At 40.4% G+C, this 23,482-nt stretch overlaps 1 protein-coding gene across 1 annotated transcript; it reads left to right on the forward strand.

Annotated features, from left to right (window-relative positions):
• The first annotated feature begins 5,539 nt into the window (after nt 1-5,539).
• On the forward strand, nt 5,540-23,210 carry RBP3 (retinol binding protein 3). The gene is made up of 4 exons (XM_032694913.1): nt 5,540-9,167; nt 16,599-16,789; nt 19,550-19,692; nt 21,568-23,210. Exons 1-4 carry the CDS (start codon nt 6,123-6,125, stop codon nt 21,894-21,896), a joined length of 3,708 nt encoding a protein of 1,235 aa, XP_032550804.1. The 5' UTR covers nt 5,540-6,122; the 3' UTR covers nt 21,897-23,210.
• Nucleotides 23,211-23,482: the final 272 nt, after the last annotated feature.

The raw sequence follows: 23,482 nt of genomic DNA on the forward strand, positions 1-23,482 counted from the left end.
CACACCGTGAGCTCCAAGAAATATCAGTTCCTTGCTGTAGCTCCTTATAGGCAGCACTGAATCATTTTTTTTACTGCAAAGAATTACAAGGTACAGATGAGAACATAGAACAAGCTGGCAAAGCCAACAAGTAGTAAATGAACAATGTCTGTGAGGCAAGACCCCATCCTCAGAACTGCATAACTGCTCCACATCCCCTCTGGCTGCTCTGAACAGCTAACAGGACACTACATGTGACTACTAAACACATCTCTTCTCCCATGTTAACTCCCTGATGTACCATTTGTTGGGTGTTTAGCAGAATCAAAAACAGGGCAGGTCTCTCCTCAGTCTCTAGAGTGTGCGGGGCCCGGAGCTCTGCCCACTGCCTGCCAGGTGGGAGGCTCTGCCTGCCTGGGGTGCCAATCTTCTTCATGGCATCCCGGCTTTGACTGGGGCCCACAGACCACCTCAGAGCCATATTTTGGCCTCTCTGCAGCCTTCAGTGCTTTCTCCAAGCCTTACCTCGGTGCCACCTCCAGGCTGTGGCGGGCTGCTGCACTAGCTCGATTTCTTACACCACAGCCACCTCCACACATTTTCATCCTCTCCCGACCATAATACCTTAAAACCTCTCAGCATAAAGGTGTCTCCTGACATCCCACTCTGGGCTGCCCACAGCCCCTTTTACCCGCTCCGTGTCTTCAACCTGCCTCACTGCCTTGTCTATGCTGGCTCCTGTTTCCAGGCTGCCTCAGGAGCATGTCATCCCTCTGGGCTACACCTGTTTCTTTTTTGTCATCTCCCTTAAAACTTCTGCTGGACCATCAGTCATAATTCATCTAAAAGCCTCACAGGAGGATGGCTTCAGCATAGCCCTAGCAAACGGGTTGCCCCAAGTCAGTCCCCTCCCTGAAGAATTTGGTTTGTCTGGAGCCTGGTATACCTGCCATTAAGGAAAGGGAATATTAACAAAAAATCAAAAATCCATCACATTTTTAATTTAAGTTTTTCTTATTACAAACGTCATCATTAAAGAACTCAGAGTGCTATTTCCGTTTTCATAAAATGGAAATATTTCAATATTAAAAAATGTGAAAGAAAACTTCCAACAGCTTTAATTTTAGTCTGTACAGGTTTGTACAGCATAGGAACTGAAAACCTAGGGACAGAAATCTAGTATTACTTCTTTTGGCATGGGAATTATAAAGAAATCTGAGGGTGATATTCATTATTTTTATTTCTACGGGGCTTAGAAAGCCTACTCAGGAACAAGGCTTTCTTTGTACCAAACAGTACAAGAACAGAACAGAAAAGACAGTCTTAGACCATACCTATTCAATCCAATCATGCCTGTCACAGACAGCCATGAAGTAGTACTGACCCAGACTTGTACATCTATAAAAGGCATTGAAGGTTTGTCTAGAAATACTTACCAAAGTCCTGGAGACATTAAACATTTCATTAGTATAGTCCTATGCTTGAGCTAGTAAACCCTACGTTTCAGTATTTAAGAGCCAGATATCACCTTTACATTCATTTTAATTCATACATATAATTTAAAATATGGCTGTATTAGAAGGCTCTACTTAAACCAAAAGTAGTTTATTTCCAAATTTTACCTTTATCCTGGTGGCATCTCTGCCAGTTAGAAAGGTGCTCTTGCTGCCACCTTCAGATAAGCCTCCTGCTACTGTGGTTTATCAGTGGCCAAATGTCTACATGAGTCTGATGAGAGAATGGTGAAATGAGCTGTAGATGAGAACTGGGCAGTATTGGAGCAAAGTATATAAAGCAAAACATTTAATCTTGCTTTCATGGCGTATTTTTAGCATGTGGTCTGTGTGACGCAGGCTGTGCATGCAGACTAGACTGGGACAGATAAAAAAAACTTCTTTTCAGAACATGTGGGAAGTTCATACTCACAGGAAGTCAGAAAATGAAATACTTGTGGACAGATTTTAAAGGATCATAAAGTTTTATGAGTTATAAAAGCTAAACCTGGGCCTGAGCTATTTAGTTCTGCTCAAAAATAAAATCAAAATAAGAAGTTGGCTTGGGTTATATTAGAAGTTAGAACTGATGGTAGAGTTACATTTTGGATCTGGGTACTCAGAATTCAATGAACAGACTTGCATTAAACAACATGTTTGATAATAATTTAAGCTATGTGTGTCTCAAAATAATTAAGTAAATAGTCATTCTCCAAAGCTTAAAAAATTCACACCACACAAGAAAGGATTATTACCTTCTAACACCATCTATAAAGAATTACCAATGTAGCAGTGAATGTTACATGTCATATTGAATTCAAACCAAGAGGAATAGATCACTGAATAGATCCAGCGTGGAAAAATACTTTTTTCCATTGTCCTAGCATTTTAAGTTGTGCACATTGGGAAAATAATTTATTTTACGTTTACATTGTGAAGCTGTTTTTTTTTTCTATGTGGTAGTGATAAAGCACATGAGGACGAATTGTATATCTGAACTTGAGGAAAAAACTGAGCTATGTAGTGCTGTCATATCTAATCACAATCCTGCATATATTTCTTAAAATCTTTGCCTCATAAAAACCTCAGCTATAGTTTCCAGCCCTTCTGATATGAAAATCTTTAGACTGCGATAAAATGCACGATAAATGTCAGAAAAACTGAGAAAAGTTTCTTTTTTCTTACGATTTTACAACAAACACAGACAGGAAAGTACTGTTCTGTGATTTTGACCTCTAGATAAGGCCTCACTGGAGAAGAATATTGTGAATCTGTGGATATGTTTCCCTAAATGTTAGGAAATAATTGTCATATAAAGAGTTTAGCAGTGGATATATAGGTCCCATTTAAATATGGAAAGTAATTGTTTGGCACATACCCTGATTAAAAATGCTCAGTTGCTGTCTGTTTCTGTCTCCTTTCTGACTATGATCTTCATGGCAATTCATCTATGTCTGTTACATTCAGAGTAAGATGAGGTGACTGTTAACACCTTATATATAACATCTGTAACACCCTATTCGCACCCTATTCACACCCTATTCACCTCTTTGCACAGCAAGCTAAAAGTGAGGTAATTTGAGTAATGCTTTGTTATTTCAAGTTACATTAAATTATATTCTAAAATCAAAAAGTGGTAGATAATACAGTGAAAAAGAAGGCACTTTAAAAAATAAGGATTTTTTTTCAGATTTGCTGTGATTTAAATAGCAAAATTAAATTGCTTCCAAGAAATCTAGAAAATATTAATTTCTCTAATTTTTATGGTAAATAATTTAACCTTATTTCCACCATTATCCTGTATTTGCTAAATAGCTTCATATAAATATGGGTCCATTATGTACTGTGTACTGGAGGATTAAAAAGGAAAGTACTATAGTCCATGAACATGCAATGTCATTCTTTTTTCTGGGACAGAAAGCTGCATGCTTAAAGCTACTGTACAGACAGACGTAAATAGAAATCCATCCTGACATGCTCTTAGGGTTATGGATTATTGTACTTTTTTTCCCAATTCCTGTCACAATGGGTCCATTTTGTAATCCCGTTTCTTGGCTTCTGGGCATGCCCTCCTCCAGCACCCAGCAGGAGTAAAAGGAAGAGAGAAATAAGAAACAAAAAAGGGGACCCATCAAACAATCCAATACCCCAGCCCAGCAGGCAAAATATCTAACCACTCCACGTGTACACATTTTTATTTCATTGGTTTAGATCCTACATATGTTTTCCTTACTGTTTTTCTTTGTTTCCATCATAACAAAATTAGTTAATCTATATTTTCACTTTCAAATTAATTGAAAGGGGGTGGAATACACAAAAAATTGCAAGTAATATTAAAATGTTAAGCACTCCAAAGCGGGAAATGTCAGAATTATGATTATGTAGGTACCATCCCCCTCTTGCTGATATGCATTAGTTACACAATCACAGCTCATAACTTACTTCAAAATGGTTTTATTTTCTCCTGCTTTGGTTAGTGTGCAGAGCACCAGGCGCTTAAGAATTCAGTTGTGCATTTATTAAATACAAGATCTTTTTTATTTAATTGATTGTCTTAATGTACACTACAGTGTGTGCCATTATTCCTGTCGTAATAGCATTTAGAGACACTATCAGAGGTTGGAAGTAAAGGTAGGATATGTGGTAGACATTAACATAGCAAAAGAGACCCCTTGCCTCAAAAACTTTCCAAGCCAGACAAACAGAGGAGCCATGGGTTAGAAAAGCAGTAGAAATCAATTTGCCTGGGGTCCTGTCCACTTATCAGTCACACAGGAGTTAATGCAGCTTTGGCAATAAATCTGTAGCTCAAAAGGCAGTTTCTGGACACAATGTGGTTATACTGGACAGTTTTTGTCCAGCTACCTTTGCCCTGTAGTGCTGGATTATTCTTTGCCTGAAGAAAGCGAGAAGAGCAATTCAAAGTGGTGATAATGCCCTGGAATTCAGTCTGAAATGAATGTCACACATTGTACAATATAGATACCCTCTGAAATTAAGAGGATACAAGAGACATGAATCTCACTGCTTCTTTACCAGTGAGGCACAGGGAATGTTGCTGTGACATACTTGGAGCTTAATGACTTATTTATACATTATCAGCAACAGTTTAAACTATATCCTAGGCCTCTCCTTTGACAAGGGAAGTGGCAAGATTTTTTAAACTAGAGATTTTTACAGATGATAGCACAGACTGGTTGACAGAGATAACTGGGATTGCAACATCAAGTTTTATATTGTTTTCCATAGAGCAGGTCCTTTCTCTAATGGACTCTTAGAACAATTTAATTGCTCTCTTTGATGGATTTAAGTTCATACATTTACATACACACAGATTCAAATCAACCATGGGATGAAATAGTACCTGCATGTAAACATGAGACTATTCCTATATAGACACATTAAACAGGGAAACTTCACAGAACTCCCTTATTATTACAACTGAATGACCCAGAAAGAGGATTGTGCTAAACTTTGTTCATGAGTGTCAGGCTTCATTCAAGACACATGACAGCAACAGGGTGCACCTAGCCATCTTTAGACTCTTCCCTCCACATGTAACAACATTTTGACAGCAGTACAAAAATGTGCTCTTCCCAGATTCCCAAGCCTATTATTGTTACTACCTCCAGCAAACAGAATGGCTGGGGTAGCAACTCATTTCAGACTTAAGGCCAGGAATCTGTTCTTGCATGTCTTTGGCATGTCATGCTGGAGTTCAGGATGAGTACAGCCTGCAGCCGCATCCCCCGTATTCTGATCCTCTTTCGAACTCTTAATACAATAGGGTCTCAAATACATTGTGAGCAGAAGAAAACAACCCCCCCATGTTCTATTTTGGTATGTTGAGCCTAAAGTCTATTGGCTGGGAGCTGTCATCAGACATGACCATATGTTACCCAACAGTATTACAAGTAAATCCTAATTGAGTGCAAATTGTGAAGATTAAAGTCACCTCAGATTTAGCTGTATTATGTTGAGGCAAATGTGTTTCAAAGTCCTGTTTAAAATGTTGGCAATTCTCAGCACAGAAATTAACAGGCTGTCATTACCTTGGATTTTATGAGCTGTGCTAAATGTCTGGAGTTCCTTGTTTGGAGCCCTTAGTCAGAGAATGTAAGAACAGTCCTTTGCATCTCAGGTTGCAAACCACCAAAGACAATGTATTATCAACAATTTTGAAAAAAATATTAAATATTGATACAACTAAGTCACTGAAAAATTTCTTGATATAAGCTTCTCATAAATAAAGGTAAAAGGCAGGACAATTGCTGTTCTAACTGTGGTTAAAATTAGTTTTGCATTTAAGCAATTCACTTGCAGGATAAGCCAGGACCAGTTTGTAACAGGCAATGCATTACCTTTTGGAAACAATTAACTGCTAGAAAGATCTTCCTTAATGATTGAAGTTTATTACTGTTTCATAAGAGGTCTGTGAAGTAGTAAGGAGCTGAACTCCGTCTATTGGTGCACTTTGGAAGATGTACTCCATTTTAATGAGATTAAAGGTTTAATGCAGTTAAAAGATCTGTTCAGTGCACCTGGATTCAACACAAGGGTTTCAGTGTGATTCAGAGAGCCATTGCAGAGCTATGTTCATCTTGATCAATAAGAGCTTCTGACTTTTTTTCTATTCCATACAAAGACAAAATGATGAGGACACACTTCTTGCTGTTTTCAGCACTGATCATGTGCAGCATACCTGCTGAGGAAATCTTTCAGCCAACTCTAGTCCTGGACATGGCTAAAGTCCTTCTGGACAATTACTGCTACCCTGAAAACCTAGTGGGAATGAAAGAAGCCATTGAACAAGCAATCAAAAGCGGGGAGATCCTGGACATCTCAGATCCAAAATTGCTGGCCAGTGTTTTGACAGCCGGAGTGCAGGGTGCTCTGAATGACCCAAGACTGGTGATTTCCTATGAGCCATTACCACATGCAGCTCCCAAACAAGAAGCTGAGGTTTCGCCTTCTCGTGAACAACTTCTGAATCTTATTGAGCATGTGGTCATGTACGACAAGCTGGATGGCAATGTTGGCTACCTGAGGATTGATTATATCATAGGACAGGAAGTTGTGCAGAAAGTTGGACCTTACCTGGTGGACAAGGTGTGGAAGACGCTGATAGACACCTCTGCCCTGGTGATAGATCTTCGTCACAGCACTGGGGGACAGATTTCTGGCCTCCCTTTCATAATCTCGTACTTGCATGAAGACAAGGTGCTGCATGTTGAGACTGTATACAATCGACCCTCCAACACCACCACAGAGATATGGACACTGCCAAAGGTGTTGGGAGAGAGGTACGGCAAAGACAAGGATGTCATTGTTTTGATCAGCCGCCACACCACAGGAGTGGCTGAAGATGTGGCTTACATCCTCAAGCACATGAACAGGGCTATAACTGTTGGAGAGAAGACAGCTGGGGGCTCACTGGACATCCAGAAGCTGCGTATTGGCCCCTCAAATTTCTATATGATGGTTCCCGTGTCACGATCTGTGAGCCCTTTGAGTGGGGGTGGACAGAGCTGGGAGGTGAGTGGGGTGATGCCATGTGTGGCTACTGAAGCAGAGCAAGCCTTGCAGAAATCCTTGGACATCCTGGCAGTGCGCAGAGCAGTGCCTGGCACCCTAAGCCACCTCACAAACATATTAAAAGACTATTACAGCTTAGTGGAGCGAGTGCCACCGCTGGTGCGGCACCTCATCACCTCTGACTTCTCTTCTGTGCAGTCATCAGAGGACCTGGCCACCAAACTCAACAGTGAGTTGCAGACCTTATCTGAAGACCCCCGCCTGTTGGTCCGAGTCATGATGCCAGGTGAAACTGCTGCTCCCCCAGCTGAGCAGCCAATTGCAATGGCAGCCAACTTACCTGACAATGAGCAACTGCTGCATGCCTTGGTGGATACTGTCTTCAAGGTGTCAGTGTTGCCAGGCAATGTTGGCTACATGCGCTTTGATGAGTTTGCAGATGCCTCTGTGCTTGCTAAGCTGGGACCTTACATTGTCCACAAAGTATGGGAGCCCCTTCAAAATACAGAGAACTTGATCATAGACCTACGTTACAACCCTGGAGGCCCGTCCTCCTCTGCTGTGCCTGTGCTACTCTCCTATTTCCAAGACCCTGCTGCTGGTCCTGTCCATCTCTTCACAACCTATCACAGATGCACCAACCACACACAGGAGCACAACAGCCAGGCAGAACTGCTGGGTCAATCCTATGGAGCTCAACGTGGCATCTACCTGCTCACCAGCCACCACACTGCCACAGCTGCTGAGGAGTTTGCTTACCTCATGCAGTCCCTGGGCCGTGCCACACTGATTGGTGAGATCACAGCAGGAAGCCTCTTGCACACCCGTACCTTCCCTCTGCTGCAGCCTGAGCTGGGAATAACCCGTGGCCTGACTATCACAGTTCCTGTTATCACCTTCATTGACAACCATGGGGAAAGCTGGATGGGTGGAGGAGTTGTTCCTGATGCCATAGTGTTGGCTGAGGATGCACTGGAGAAGGCTGGAGAAGTGCTAACCTTCCACAAGAACATGGGAGTACTTTTGGAGGGCACTGGGCAACTCCTAGAGGCTCACTATGCCATCCCAGAAGTGGCTGGTAAGGCCAGTGCTATGCTCAATGCCAAACGGGCCCAAGGAGGTTATCGGTCAGCGATAGACCCTGAGACTTTGGCTTCCCAGCTTACCAGTGACTTGCAGGAGGCCTCTGGGGACCATCGGCTTCACGTCTTCCACAGCCATGTGGAACCAACACTGGAAGAACAGCTTCCCAATGTGATTCCCAGCCCTGAAGAGCTGAGCTACATCATCGAGGCACTCTTCAAAATTGAGGTATTGCCAGGAAACCTGGGTTACCTTCGCTTTGATATGATGGCTGAGGCAGAAACAGTGAAGGCCATTGGGCCCCAGCTGTTGCAGATGGTATGGAACAAGTTAGTGGACACAGATGCCATGATTATTGACATGAGGTACAACACAGGCGGCTACTCCACTGCTATCCCAATACTTTGTTCCTACTTCTTTGAACCTGAGCCTCGGCAGCACCTCTACACTATCTTTGATCGCAGCACCTCCCGCAGCACAGAGGTGTGGACTCTCCCCCAACTCACTGGCAAGAGATATGGCTCCCTCAAGGACATCTACATCCTAACAAGCCATATGAGTGGCTCAGCAGCTGAAGCTTTCACTCGCTCTATGAAGGACCTGCACAGGGCCACAGTTATTGGTGAGCCCACAGTCGGTGGATCTCTCTCAGTGGGCATTTATCGTGTTGGTAACAGTTCCCTGTATGCCTCTATTCCCAGCCAAGTGGTGCTCAGCCCAGTCACTGGTAAAGTATGGAGTGTCTCTGGGGTGGAGCCACACATCACCATCCAGGCCAGTGAAGCCATGGCTGTAGCTCAGCACATTGCCAACCTCCGTGCCCAGGTGCCACAGACACTGCAAACTGTAGGCAAGCTTGTGGCAGATAATTATGCCTTTCTGGACATTGGGACTGTTATAGCATCTAACCTCACCAAGAACATCAACAAACACAATTATAAAAGGATTAATACAGAAGAAGAGCTGGCCAGGAAGGTGACTACCATTTTACAAGCTCTTTCTGATGATGAACACCTGAAATTACTTTACATCCCTGAACATGCCAAGGACAGCATTCCCGGAATCATGCCAAAACAGGTACAGTTTTCTTGTACCCAAGTATAGTGATGCCACCTAGAATGGGAGCACTGAGACAGATACTCTGTCTTGTTTCTATCCCATATCATAAACCCACCAGGATTTACCTGTACCCAGAGGAGAAGCCAACAGTTGAGTAGGTTTCGTATGCTGAACTGTCCCTGACACTAAGGCAAGTCAGGGTAGTAGCTTGTGATAGTAGATAATAGTTCTGGGTGGATGCATTTTGGGAACAACCTTCAGGCTGTGAATCTCTTTCAATTGCTGTCTGCCACAGGCAAATATACAGGGTTTCACAGTAAGAGGGAAGATATCTCATTGCCTCTGTGATCCCTGCTCTTTCAGTGCTACCGCTTTTCAAGCTGTAATAAATGAATGCAGAAATCCACCAGTTACAAACCCAGGTTGTAATTAAGGGGAATTTGGTTGGACCAGAGTAAATGCATACACAGACTAAACATGTAGCCACATACTCTCTGACAGATTTTTCTAAATAAAACTGTAGTAGCTAACATCAAGCTACACCAGAAAAATTAGCAACTCCTTTGCTAGTGACAGTGGAAAGTTGTTCTGATTGTATCTCATGCTCAGTGACAGACAGTTTTCCAGTGACCTAGAAATACTTTGGAAGAATTATCTGGGTGGAAGTTAGGTGACCTCAGGGAAAAATTGATTTTTAATAATCTACTTTTGCCCTTGCTGTGTGGTTTGTGTAACAGTTCATGCTTTGTTCTGAGCCTGAGTGTTTATACATTGGTCTGCCTTGGCAGTCTTTCTTGTTCGTTGTTGTGCTGAAGGGAGCTCCCAGGAGCACTTGTTAAAATTCCATCTTCAAATTAAATAGAGGGTTAGGATAACCTGATCCCTTTCTTGGATGGAGTTAGATCCTTTCTGGCTACTGTGCTAGGATTGCTACCAGAGATGTATGTTCTCCAGGGACTCATAAAATTACTTTTTGAAGAGAATGCATTTGCCTTTGCAATGAACCTGAGTAGACCAAGTGTTAGGTAACTATTAAGTGTTTCCTGGGGGAGAAAATCTGTGGACGTCCACCCTCTGAAGTTTTTGGCATGTGTGATTTAAAGTGGCCATGACCTTTGTGGTATTATCACAAACACTAAGGTCAAGGACAAAGTCTAAGCACTGAGAGAGGAGGGCACTCTTTTCAGGTTTGTTACTCAAGAGATGCTGGCCCATTCTTGCCTCTAAGCTTAAATGGAAATAATTAACTAAAGGATTTTTCCATTCCATCATTCTCTTTCTTTGCTAACTTGCTTGGGTGTAGAAAACTTCACTCTAAAGATGTTCAACAGTTTTTGACAGAACTCCCTGCTAAATTATTACCGATGCATCAGTAGTGATACATCATAATTTCTTCCCATTCCACAACATTGGCTCGTCTTTCAAATTAGTCACTGTTTTCACAGTGAAGGCTGTTAATGAATATTGTTGGCTGTTTTTACTTGTTCAGATCTTACTTACTTTATTCAGACCTTGAACGTTGAGAACAGGATGTAGAGGACAAATATATTATTTATCACATAATGTGAAATTCTCATCCTGATAGAGCTAGTGAAGAAATGCCATTATACTATTTAATGCCTTTCTTTGCCATTGTTCTTTGTCAAGAAAAATTATTGGAAGAGGGATACATCCATAAAAAGGAAATCACATCAATGTGGATGAAAATCAGGACAAATGGGAGATTTCTTCAAGCCAAAATAATGTATAAAATCATATGTCTCTTATAATTTCCAGACTCATAAGTATTCCCTCATAGTGCTGGAGGAAATTGAGAGGCAGAGAGACAAGAGAGCAGTGTTAAGATGTGTACAAAGACATTAAAGTCATTGAAGTAAAGGATTTTCCTTGAGATGGAGGTAAAAGAAAGAGCCTTGTACAGCAGGAGTACCTTAATCTCCTGTTTTGCTTTGTAGAGCTAAGATGGATGCTTTCTGTGGAGCATTTCAGGGATACCTCAGAGAGCAAATGTCTTTAGATTACAGTGAAGTTTACATGATGGCACTAATTAAATTTTTTAATTAAAAAAAATAAAAATTTGGCAGTCCTATGCACCCACATAGTGGCTTTCTTAATCTGTATCAAATTGATTCCTCAAAAACCTGATTCAGTTTCTCTCTTGTGCTACCTATCTTCCAAACCACCCTCTCCTTGACAGTGGGATGTTACTGTTAATGACCTTGACAGTGAAGCAGATCCAACACAATTAACTGAAAGTGATGATGAATAACTGCGGGAAGGATGGGTTGGGACATAGGAGACAGACAAGTGAAATGCGTGTAGACCTTTGCATCTGCTGCACTAGAATAGCTGCTGAAGCATGATACAGGGTAGTGAATATGTCTCCTCTATGCAGCAGCAAGGTCAATGTTAGCCAGATTTGTCAGCTGCATAAATGCCAATTTCCAAAGTCAGGCTTCCTAGAAGCAAATTTTGTATATAGTGTTTGTGGTTAAGAAAATAACATTTTGCTTTTAAGACAGAGCTCTGTAAACTTGCTGACATGCAGTTCAATTCTTATCCTACTTCTTATTCTCCTGTTTTTCTCGCTCTCCCCCCTCCAGTCATACCTTCCTTTCCATACTGAAACATTTGTGTTCATGACTGTCTATCTATGGAATAACTGCTGCCTGATTTTGGCAAATGCATTATGTCAGTTTTAAGTGACAAGTCTCCCTGAGTGACTTTTGGCCCCTTCATAATGCTCAAATACTTTTAATGCAGTGTTTACATCTAATAGAATTTTCATATTAATGTTTTAGATAAGCAGCTGAAAATGACGATCAGAGTAAAGGTAAAAAAGGAATTCTTTATCAAGATAAATCATTTCTGCATTTGAAGCCCTCTTTTCCCCAGATAAATAATATGTATGTATAGCAGAATATTGTAATTCCTGAAGGAAGCAATAATCACAGATGTTTCACCAGAAAGGAGTGCAGTTTCCTTATGTCTCTTCATTAATGAGTGAAATCAAAATCCTCAGCCTCGAAGTGTCAAGATAGATAATTATATTGCTACATCTATTGCTGACAGGTGGGAAAAAAAAATGTTGTAGGCCCATATGATGCTGATTTGTATCAACATAACCACAGTAAAGTCAGTGGAACTATGCAAGTTTATGCAAGCCAGAAAAGTGTCTCAGGCTAATCCTCATTGACCCTTCACCTTTTGCAATTCTTGCTTGCTTTTTGTATTTGGTGCAGAAAAGCATATGACACTTTGTCATTTGCTTTGTTCTTTTCCTGGTACCTTTCGTCTTCAGATCCTGACACTCAGTGTCAATGCAGCTACGGTTGCAGTTACAATCCCACCACAGAGATCCACTTGTGCTCATTTTTCTCCATTGCCATTAACATTACAGTAGATTTGGCCATTTGCTTTAAGGATTTTCAACGGATTTTGCATGAAAATCAAAATTTAACCTTGAATTGTGTTTTAAAGTTTTGCTTTCAAATGTAATCTTTCAGGGCATCGACAGGAAAATAACTGCTCACTCGCTTGCAATGAGTGTGTTACAAGCTGTATATTGTCAGAACAGGTTTACACACTGCTGTGCAGTGCTGCCCTTTGTGGGCTGAAAGTGCAGCTTCTCACTCTGCCCTGCACTCCCTCAAGGGGGACTGACAGCCTTAAATAACTCCTTTTAATCCTTTTGCAGAGCACCATTCCAGAGGGTATCAGTTTTTGCTTCCAATAACCCACTCATCCTAGCTGTCTTGGTGCAATGGAGGGCAGGATTAGAATTCGAAGCTACAGTTCTGGGGAAAAAACGGAGAAATTATCTCTGAAAAGAAGAATGAGTTTAAATACGAACACTTACAGGGTTATTACACAGTTTCTAGGGTTATGGTAATTGACTGCACAATTCTGGGAGGAAAACAGCTTGTTTAGAGGGAGTCCTGTAAAAATGTATATGGATCTTCAGAGTTCATAAGCTGAGCACAAGTCAAGACTGTCAGGTTGTTGTAGTAAATAATAATCATCATCAAACTGGAGTGAAAAAGGAAGAATATAATCAGTAAGACATGAAGTCTTCTGCTACATTTAGCTCTAGAGAAAATTCATCTAGAGCATAAGAAGCACAGTCTTGGGCAATGTTTTTCTGGAAAGATATGGCTCAAATAGGGAGATACCGGAAAAGAGGAACAGGGATAAAGAGAAGACTGAATAAAAGCAATCTTGAGAAAGTTTAAAATATTTGAGTTGTTTATTCCAGAGAGAAGAAAACCAAGAGGAGACATGAAAACAGTCTTCAGATACGTAAGAGGCTGTTTTAAATATGAACAGAATAATCTGTTCCCTTGTCCATAGTAAATAGGCCAAGAAGTATTGAATTTAAACTGTATGAAGTAGTGAACATAGACTGTTTACACTAGATCTTAAAAACATCTTTGTAATAGTAAGGCTAGTGACGTACTAGACTGGATTGCCTGGAAATCACCCAGTAATAGGGGTGTTTTTAAGAGCAATTGAGAATCAGCTGTCAGGGATATAGCTCCTCTTGCTCAGTCCTTGAGCTGGGAAGCCTACTAGGAGGGATGGTTCCATTCCAGCCTGTGAAGGTACACAAGGAACCCAAATGTTATCCTAAGACAGGCACAACCCTGCCACTCGGCCCCCACCATCTCATGGTTCTTAAACTAATCTCAGTATTAGCAATGGCACAAAGGTGTTGGCTGATAATATTTAAACATCTAGCAGTTGACAGCACTAGCAACCTCAATGGAAATCAGTTACCTTACAATTGTCAGCACAAAAATAGCTACGAAAATACAGTTTCCATCTAAATAGAAAAGAGGAAAGAGAGGCATAGTTGGAAAAGTAGTTTGCCAATTGTTGGGATATGTGTCAGTCACAGAGTTAGGGATGAAACTCCATGCACAAGTCCAAGGGCAGCATTCTGGATCCTATGTTTTGTCACATCATGTATTCCAGTAAAGCCTCTCACCTGTGGAAGGGAGTCTGCAGAATAGGACTAGAGACCCTATATAGTTAACGAAAAAACATTTTTCCTTGGGTTAAAGTGGAGTTAGCTTGGAGGTCCTTTAGCTACAATGCTTACAGTGTGCACCTGAGGGTTTATATTTAAGATCAAGTCATTTGTATGTAAACACTGTCTGACTGAGCAGCAGGATCTTACTTTCAGCTGCATCCTGTCCCAGCTTGTCCTTGTTAATCAAGGACAAACAGAGCCCTGCCTTCCAAAGGAGAGCACGTGGTTGCTCCTGTGGTAAGCTAGACTTACCTCTTAGGTACCAGTAGCACATGGGCCATGTACCAGTGTCATGAACCTGCAATTTTCCAGGACAATTACTCTCTAATGGCAATTCCAGCCTCCTCACCTCTTTTGCTAAAAAATTTAGAGGCTTTCTCTGGCACCCCAAAATTACATTCTAAGTGCTTTTCAGTCTTATAGCCTTTAGAATAGATATATTTTCATACATTTTCATGCAGCCATGAAGATGAAGACCTTTCATTTAGATGAAACCCCATTTCATTTAACCCCACGAAAGCTGAGGCTTTAAGAGCAACCTGCCCACCTTGAAATCTGTAATGAATTTTCAAGAGTTAGCAGTGCTGAAGTTCTCAGTGAACAAAGATGTGACACATTGCAATAAAAGAACAAGTAGAGAAAAAGTTTACCAGACAGAGAGGTTATTCTTAATCAACATATTTATGGGTATGCATCTAGCAATTATGGGAGACTGGGATAAGACAACTCTGGGTTCAGTTAAAATATCACTAGGAAGTGGCTGAGAGTAACACATCAATTCTATTTGTAGATGTTACCAATGAGTGATGATTTTTTTCCCTCCTGGGGGCACCAGTATCTCTGAACTAGATAGAAGCTCTGTCAGAACAATCAATGCATGCTGGATATATTTTTCAAAACTGTGATTTGTTAATCAAAGTACAGTGGGCAGGTCACGTAGCGTTGCTGTCACTGGGAAGTGAATTGGAAATGACAAACTCAGTAGTGCTGGACTAATATGTTTACAGTCCAGATACAATGGTTATTTTCACAAGGTATAGCGAGAAAGAAGAGTACAGAAAGGAGTTTGCTCTTACCATCAGATCAACAACTACTAGCCAACAGGGCTTTTAAATTAATGATTGATACTTTGGAAATTCTGGCATACAGAAGGGACTGAGTGATGAAGTGTAATATGGTGGGTAATTTCCTCCTAGGTAAAGTCTTGCACTGTTTCAAATACAGCTGCATTCACACACCTTGGAAAAACCTCCTTCTGCTGTGGCAGACCTGCTTTTGGCAGGAACACAACTGCAGCCAGAGCACCATATGGAGGGCAGGAGATTACCCGACTCCTCTACAGTCACGGAAAGCCCAAATGCTTTCCACATTCTGTGGCATATCACAGGCTGGAAGAGCACCTTTTAGCACATGGCTCACTTCTGACTCCTTGCTCTTTTGAGTGTAAAAGTATGGATTGGGGCTGAGCTATAGCAAAGGGCAACAGATTTAAAAGAAGATATAAAATCATTTTCATGGCAACCCTGAGGAGAAAAGGCAAAATGGTTGAATGAAGGTCACATAAGTCATATGTATCCTAAAGTCTTATCTCCTTAAGCTGAAGGAGACTATTCTGTTTTCAGATACTGCATGCAAAACAGAAGTTTGGCAATAGGAATTGCTATGTCTCAGTGCATATGGGGGTTAGTAGGATAACTATTATTTGGCTACACATTGATACTAAAAACGTGTCTGCTGTTTAAAGCGGACATTTTGTTTAGCACAAGCTAAACAAAATGAAATCAGTCACGGCCTAACACGTGAGACTCTGGGCACATGGCCACCATATAAGAGATTTAGCACGTCTACTTCACGAGTATCCCAGCACATGCCCAACACATCAGGTTCCTCACTGTCACAGGAACTGGGTCATTATGAGGGGCTGGGGCCAACCTCATCTGCAGCCAGCAGCTGTTTATTAGATGAGGCTAATCAAGATTATAAAAGTCCCAGGTGACGAGTTTAGAAAGAACTCATAAAGTCAAGTGGGCTTGGGTGGCAGGCCTGGGACAGTGGCTTATGCTGAAGGCTTGTTTGATTTGAATCTTTTGAATCTTAGCAAGATTGTTCTTCTAGCCTTCTCAGCCTATCCAGTCCAAGAAAATTCCTGTATTTTTGAAAAATACACTGAGCCAGGGCATCTAGGTGCCTGATCCAGATTCTGAGCATGTTATTGGTGCACAAAAATGCATCAGCTAATGCTAACCTATGTTTATTATGAAAAAATATTATATAATTTATTATGTTTTTCAAACTTGGTCACATTCCTCACAGATGTCCTACCTGGATTAAACTTGACCCACATCATTCTTTTTATACTTTGTGCCAAGCTATCAATGCCAGCAAATGATTTGTTTTGTTTTTCCAAACTCTTTCAGATCCCTTCTCCAGAAGTATTTGAAGATCTGATTAAAGTTTCATTCCACACGAATGTATTTGAAAATAACATTGGCTATGTGAGATTTGATATGTTTGGAGACAGTGAACTTCTAACCCAGGTGTCCGACCTACTGATAGAGCATGTTTGGAAGAAAATTGTTCACACAGATGCATTAATCATAGACATGAGGTAACTTTGAACGGCAAGTAACCAAAGCTCTTTCAAAACAGCATTTTATTTGTAACAGTGAATTAGCTTTACATGGCTTACTGTCCTGTTCACAGGCTAACATTGCTGGGATTAAATGAGAAAAGGAAAACAGACAAGGAAAACAATAACAGTCTGGAAGTATTCTAAAGATAAATTGTGCCATCACTTGAGATGTTTAGCACTAAATAGGCAAACCCAGGGAATAGGTTGTAGAATGCAATCCTGGGTGTCACATGTGTTTTATTTCTCTAATTTCTTTCTAATCTAACTGCATATGTGCCTTCTATTTTATATATATATATATATATATATATATATATCTATATATCTTAAATAAATATTTTACTTCATGCAGTGGTCAAGTGATTTAACAGTTAAAAAGGCAGGCCATGTGTAAAGCTGTGTTACAACATCTAGTTTGCCTTATCTGCAGTGCTAAGTAATCCTGGGCAATCAGCTCTGTACAAAATGGCCCCTGTACACAGAGCACAAAGGTGACTTAGAGGTGCTGTAGCACTCCTAGACCCTGCTGCACCAAGCTGCAGCATCACAGGCCTGCTCTCATCTTAGGATTCTGTTGGACACTCCAGTGTATCAACAATGCTCCAAATCTTACAAGCCAGAAGATGGTATCCATTTGTTGCCAGCTATCAAATGAGTTTAATATCAAAAATATATGTTTCCCATACAATATTTAGGTAAGTAATGCCCTTGTTTTGGTCCAGAGAGAATGTCTGTAAGTCCAAAACATTACAAACATCAACAAAAGAAAAGAAGGCCTTTGTAAGAACTTGGTTTTAATTGCAGAACCACTTGTGTCCATTGTCATCATGGGGCTCTTAATATTTGATAATCTTAATACTCTTGTGGGACTTATAGAATAGGCAGGAAAAGATGAGCACAGTGATGAGAGCAGAGAGAGAGATCTCACTATGTGAGCACAGAGGAGGCAAGGCAGCAACAGACATAACACACCTACGACTGAATTTGAATTCACCAAAGGCACCACCATCTTCCAACAGACTCGAGACACGACTCAGAATTTCCTCTTTCTTTCCCCAGTTTTCTCCCATGCTAAAAATTTCAAGGATGGGGGCAATAAAACAGCAAAAATGAAATCCTCTCAGGTACCAAAATGTGTCATTATAGCTCTTTTCTTGGGTTGCTTTGGTTTGTTTGGGGTTTTTCTATATTTAATGTATTTCCAGTTCTTTGAGTGCACACAAAAGATCCAGTCTCTGAAGGCATATAAAAGAGAATCCCGAATACCTTTTGAAATTCTCCCTAAACCAATCTTATCATTTTAAGGCAAGGCTAATGATTTAAATTTTGCATGGGATTAACTGGAATGAATAATGTTTCTCATTTTACAAGTTTGCCTCCCTGGAACAGCTGGGCCACTCATGAACTTCATATTTTGAGAATTTTGATTTTGCATGGGGTTAACCATAATGAATAATGTCTCTCACCTTAATAGTTCCTCTTCATGGAACAGCTGTGCCACTCATGAACTTCCTATTTTTAACCCTCACAGCCTTGACAAGAGACACTGATAAACTGAACAGCTTCCCCATTGTCACACAAGAAGTCTGTAAGAAGGAGTACTTGCACCCAAAAGTTAAGCTAAAATTCTAGCAACTGCTCAGGCATTATTACTAACTAAAGCTACTGCAGTTTCACTGTGTGCAAGAGAGTCCCAGGAAGGGCATTCCAGCATTGCTCTGCCTGCCAGTAACTCCAGCAGCTGTGGGAAACCAAAATCTGCTGGGCTGAGCTGTCTCGTTGGCTGTGCAGCAGCAGCAGGACCTCCTGGCAGGACAGCACTGTACAGCTCCCAAATGCTGCAGAATAAAGATGTAGCTTCACTCTTTGGAACAGAGGCCTTCTGGATGGTCTGTTCCTTCCCTGGAGGTGAAAAATCTTAGCTGTGGACTGGACTGAATAAACTCATTTTCTAGTAGGTTTTTGCTGGAATGTCTGTGCTAGGCACTCCTAACATCACCTACAGGAAAGCACTGTATCCACCTCCTATTAGTGGGAAAAGGTCAAACATTTCTAGTGCTGTATGTGCTCTAGTATTAGTGAAAAATGACAGGCAAAAATTAATTTGATAGTCCATTGTGTGTATTCATAGCAGAGGTTCTCCAAGGACAAACTTTTCAATGAATTTAATCTTCAGAGACTGGTATGGAATTAAACTGCAACCAAAATTTTCAAATACAACTGTGCTAAATGAAGCAGCTAACAAAATCTTTGGCACAAAAAAAATGGCCTGATCTAAAACACTAGGTTTTCTCATTGTGTGTAGCAAAAAAATAAGAACACAACAGTTCCACAAACATATATTGCTTTAATTGAGATCTACTTTTATGTATTAGGTTTTAGACATTTACTCCTTGCTGCCTATATCAGGAACAGCACAGGTTATTCAGAGTAGAATAACAAGAATCTGATGTTTCTCTGCAGATTAAGAGTCTTTGCTTACTTTCTGATTTTTTCTAGGTTAAATTTAGAAAAAAATAGACCTTTAAGTTTTGTGTTTGTTTTTGAAGTCCAAGTCTCTTAGACAGGATTTTGTTTATCTGATAAATGTGCAAATGCTGATAGGGGAGAATGAATGTAAATGTGTCAAAATGTAGCCATAAGCCCTTTCAGTACTTATGTTAAGGAACAATACCTGAAAGGAGATTTACTGCCTGCCACAAATTTTCAATTGCTTCTTTAATATTTTTTGAAAAGGTACAATATTGGAGGCTCCACTACACCCATAGCAATCCTATGCTCATATTTCTTTGATGAAGGACACCCAGTTCTCTTGGACAAAGTTTATGACAGACCCAGTGACTCAGTAAAGGAAATATGGACCCAGCCACAGCTCAAAGGTAAAATGATGATTTCTTTTTAGAGTAACTTTTCATTTCAGATGTCTATCCTCGTGTATTTTGAAGTGAGCCATTAGACACCAAAACTCATTTGGTGAAAGCACCTGCCCCAATTAGCTCAAGCTGTGCAGATAATGTAAAAAACAAAAAATGTGCTTTTCAGCCATGTCCCTCAATGCCATCTGCAAATAACAGTTTATCACTTCTAGGAAAGGTATGTGTTAGGCACAGAGGTTTGTAAACTGGTCCCCAGAAGTTTAGCCAAATAACTGTGTACAGCAGTTGTGACTTGTTGCTTTTTAAAGTTGCCAAAATTAAAAATAAATCCTGTGTTGCCTAGACCTCTAGTAATGTCTCTTCCAACACTCACATAAAGTTTTGTATGTAGCTCCTCACTACTTACCTGTGTAATCCACTATTTCAGCAGATGAAAACATCATAATATCCCAGTTTGTCCAGAGGATGCAAGAAAGAAAAATACTAAATTTTGCACCTTTGAGTGTGGAGCATTTGGCAATGTGTCACACCCCCCCACACACACACTGCCTCACTGTTTATAGAAGCTGAAAAATGTTGCAACATGCAGAAACAGAGCTCTGCAGTGCCCATAAACTGCAGTGCTAAGAAGCCTTAAATATAGATTTTAATTCTTTTCCCCTTTTAAGATAAGACAGTAGCAAAAAAGTCATGATGGTGTCTGCAGTTACTGGCTTGGAGCAGGCTGAAATGGTTAAACTGCCACACTCTGCAAGGTCCATCCATTTTCCCAGGCAGTCAGAGGTGGGCTGTGCTAAGGATTTGATTTCTATGGACACATTCCAGTTCCCATCAAAGAGAAGAGGCAGACTCACATCAACTTCAAAGGAACTGGATCTGGTCTTGTATTATATATATCTACTGTGAAAAGGGTCTTCTAATGGTTATTATGTCTATAGTGAAATGAAAAGACCAAAGATGGTGTGAAAATTAATTACCATGCTATTGGCCCCTCTCTTAGAGTTTAGTATGAAAATTATATCTCATACTGTAACTTACAGAATATTTTTAGACCAGTTTAGAGTAGTTTTCAAGTTATTGGGTCCCAGTTACAACACACCGGCCATTTTTTCAAAGAAACTAAACTCTCAAAAAGTATCTAGCATGTTCAGATATATTGAAAATAAGGTGCAAAAACCTTCCTGTTCCTGTCAGCTTGTTTATGTAAGAAAATGAGATAACTTGGCTTAGATCCTAATAATAAAGGACTATTTGTTGAAGGGTTTGGGACAAAGGCCATGCAACAGCTTCTACTTACAGACTATAAAAAAACTGTTGGAAACCACTGTAATTATCATTTCATAAAATAATGGATACATAGTTGCAGGCCAAGCTCTATGAAAGCCATGTTCCTAGAGCAGGGGTGAGAGTGAAACTGAAGATGCTTCTGGATGAGCTTTGAGTATTCCTGCTGTTAGAGCGGAAAATGTCATTTTCCTCACTGGTCTATTCCACTACTCTGATGGGACCTAGAGCTCCTGTAAAAGTCAAAGCCAGAAAAGAGTGGTATCTATCAGTTACTACTATCAGTAGTATGTATCATAGTTACTACTATCAGTAGTAACTATGAGCTGGCCTCCCAGCTGCTGGAGCTTATAGCCAGAAACTGATGGCAGAAGAGCACCATATAGGGAGACAGCCTTTTTTACAGTATAGAGGCTCGGCTAGTGTTTAAAGTGTTCTAATAGTATCATATCTACAAAGTAAATTTCCAAACTTCTTGAGTTGTTAATAGCACATAGGGAATGAAGCCTCTACGTTGGCTTCTCTTTGCTCTATTTATACAAATAAATCTCTGAAAATGGATGCATTTCTGATGGTTTTTGTCCTATCTGACAGGGGAGAGGTACGGCTCTCAGAAGGGGCTAATAATCCTCACTAGTGCTGTGACGGCCGGGGCTGCTGAAGAGTTTGTGTACATAATGAAGAGACTGGGCAGAGCTCTCATCATTGGGGAACAAACCAGTGGTGACTGCCATTCCCCACAGACATATCAAGTAGATAATACCAACTTCTACATCTTCATCCCCACCTCCAGATCAGTCATCTCTGCAGACAGCACTTCTTGGGAAGGGAAAGGAGTGCCTCCTCACATAGAAACACCAGCTGAAACAGCACTCATCAAAGCAAAGGAGATGCTCAGTGCTCACCTACACAGCTCTAGATAGTCCAGTGGAAGAACATGCCCCTGGTTCTTAGGAAAAGAGAGCTATCTTCCCAAATGTAAACCCTAGAAAGAAGTGGAAACTTCATTTCAATCCCTATGGTCAGTGATTGGGTCCCTGTACGTAGCTCAAAGTGACTCCTTTTCAACATGCTGACATTTTTCCCCGTTCTGTGGAACCCAGCTCTTTCTGTGCGTGGTGGAGATACTTGGATAATTCACTGGGATTTCTGGATTCCCCTCTTGTAGCCAAACATAAATGGTCAGTGTGTCTGGTTTTGAAGATTTAGCTAAAAATCACAGATTTTCTTTAGTACCTTAGAAAAATCCCAGCCGTCACTACTGATGGCATGTGAACAACCTCAAAGACAGAAAAGGCACCTCTTCTCCTCTGGAAATTGTGTACATTCCTATTTGTGTGTCTTTAAGAATTAACAGCAGTTGGAAGACTGTTTTCCAAACTGCAAGAGCTAAATCAAGTCTCTTCTCCTTTTAGATGTACCAAAAATAACCATTCCCAGTCTGTCAGGGTTGCCCAGACTCCCGGTATTTCAAAGGTACATGCCTGCTTCTCTCTTAGTATCTGTCAAAGGGAGGGGAGAATGAGCAAGGGAAGGGCAGTACATTGACTCTTTCACTCAGTGCTCAGATCAACCATCTCAAGGAAAAGAATCATATGTTTTTACTTAGGCCTAAAAATAGATTGCTACGTGTCCTGCCCTAAAGACAGGGGGGGAAAAAAACTGAAAAAAAAGCTGAGAAATATTCTTTGCACCCTGCTAACAACCTACATTTTAAGTAATGGTGTATTCCAGGGCAAGTAACAGAGATATTGACATAAGCTTAAGCAATGCACAACATTCCTTGTCTTTCTTACAATTCTTAGTTGAACATCTTCTTTGTAATTCTTTAGTAGTACATGTAACTCTAATCTAGATCTCAAAATTTCTCATCTCTACAGAATGCCAGCTCTAAGGTAATTAAGTCAGGGAAATGGTCCCTCAAAATTCAATTAGAGTCTAGAGTCGTTACACATTGGTGTTTGCTTGCTCATTTGTAAGTTCCTGCCATTTTTTTTATAAATTGTGTTAAACATCTGACTTTCAGTTTTTACAGGAAAATAATTTTAAGAACCAAGTAGACTTTCCATCTTTTTTACTACTTATTTGTCTTACCAGCTACACTCAGTGTGATCACTAACCTGGACTCTTTTGACTCATTTTCATGTTCTGATTTTTATGCACTAGCTTGTTGTTGAACTTCTCAGTGTTGTGGAAAATATTTTAATGAATTAAAACTCATACAGAATTTAGTGTAAAGTGATACATGTATGAAGAATATTAAATATTCTTAATATGGAAAAAACTGGAGTAGTTGATGAGTAAATAATAGTAATGTGTTTCTTCTAATGTCTTTTAAGCCTCTTTAATGTCTAAATGATCCAGATATACTGCTTTGTTTTCCTAAAAACAATCAGTTGTGCTGTCATGTACAAACAATATTAATTGTTAAACCCAATACTTTAAGACTTTAGCCATCCATTCAAGGACAAAAAGTTATACCATATGGGCACAAATAGCAAAACTTTCT

This window comes from Chiroxiphia lanceolata, chromosome 8 (assembly GCF_009829145.1).
Source record: "Chiroxiphia lanceolata isolate bChiLan1 chromosome 8, bChiLan1.pri, whole genome shotgun sequence".
Classification (NCBI taxonomy): Eukaryota; Metazoa; Chordata; class Aves; order Passeriformes; family Pipridae; genus Chiroxiphia; species Chiroxiphia lanceolata.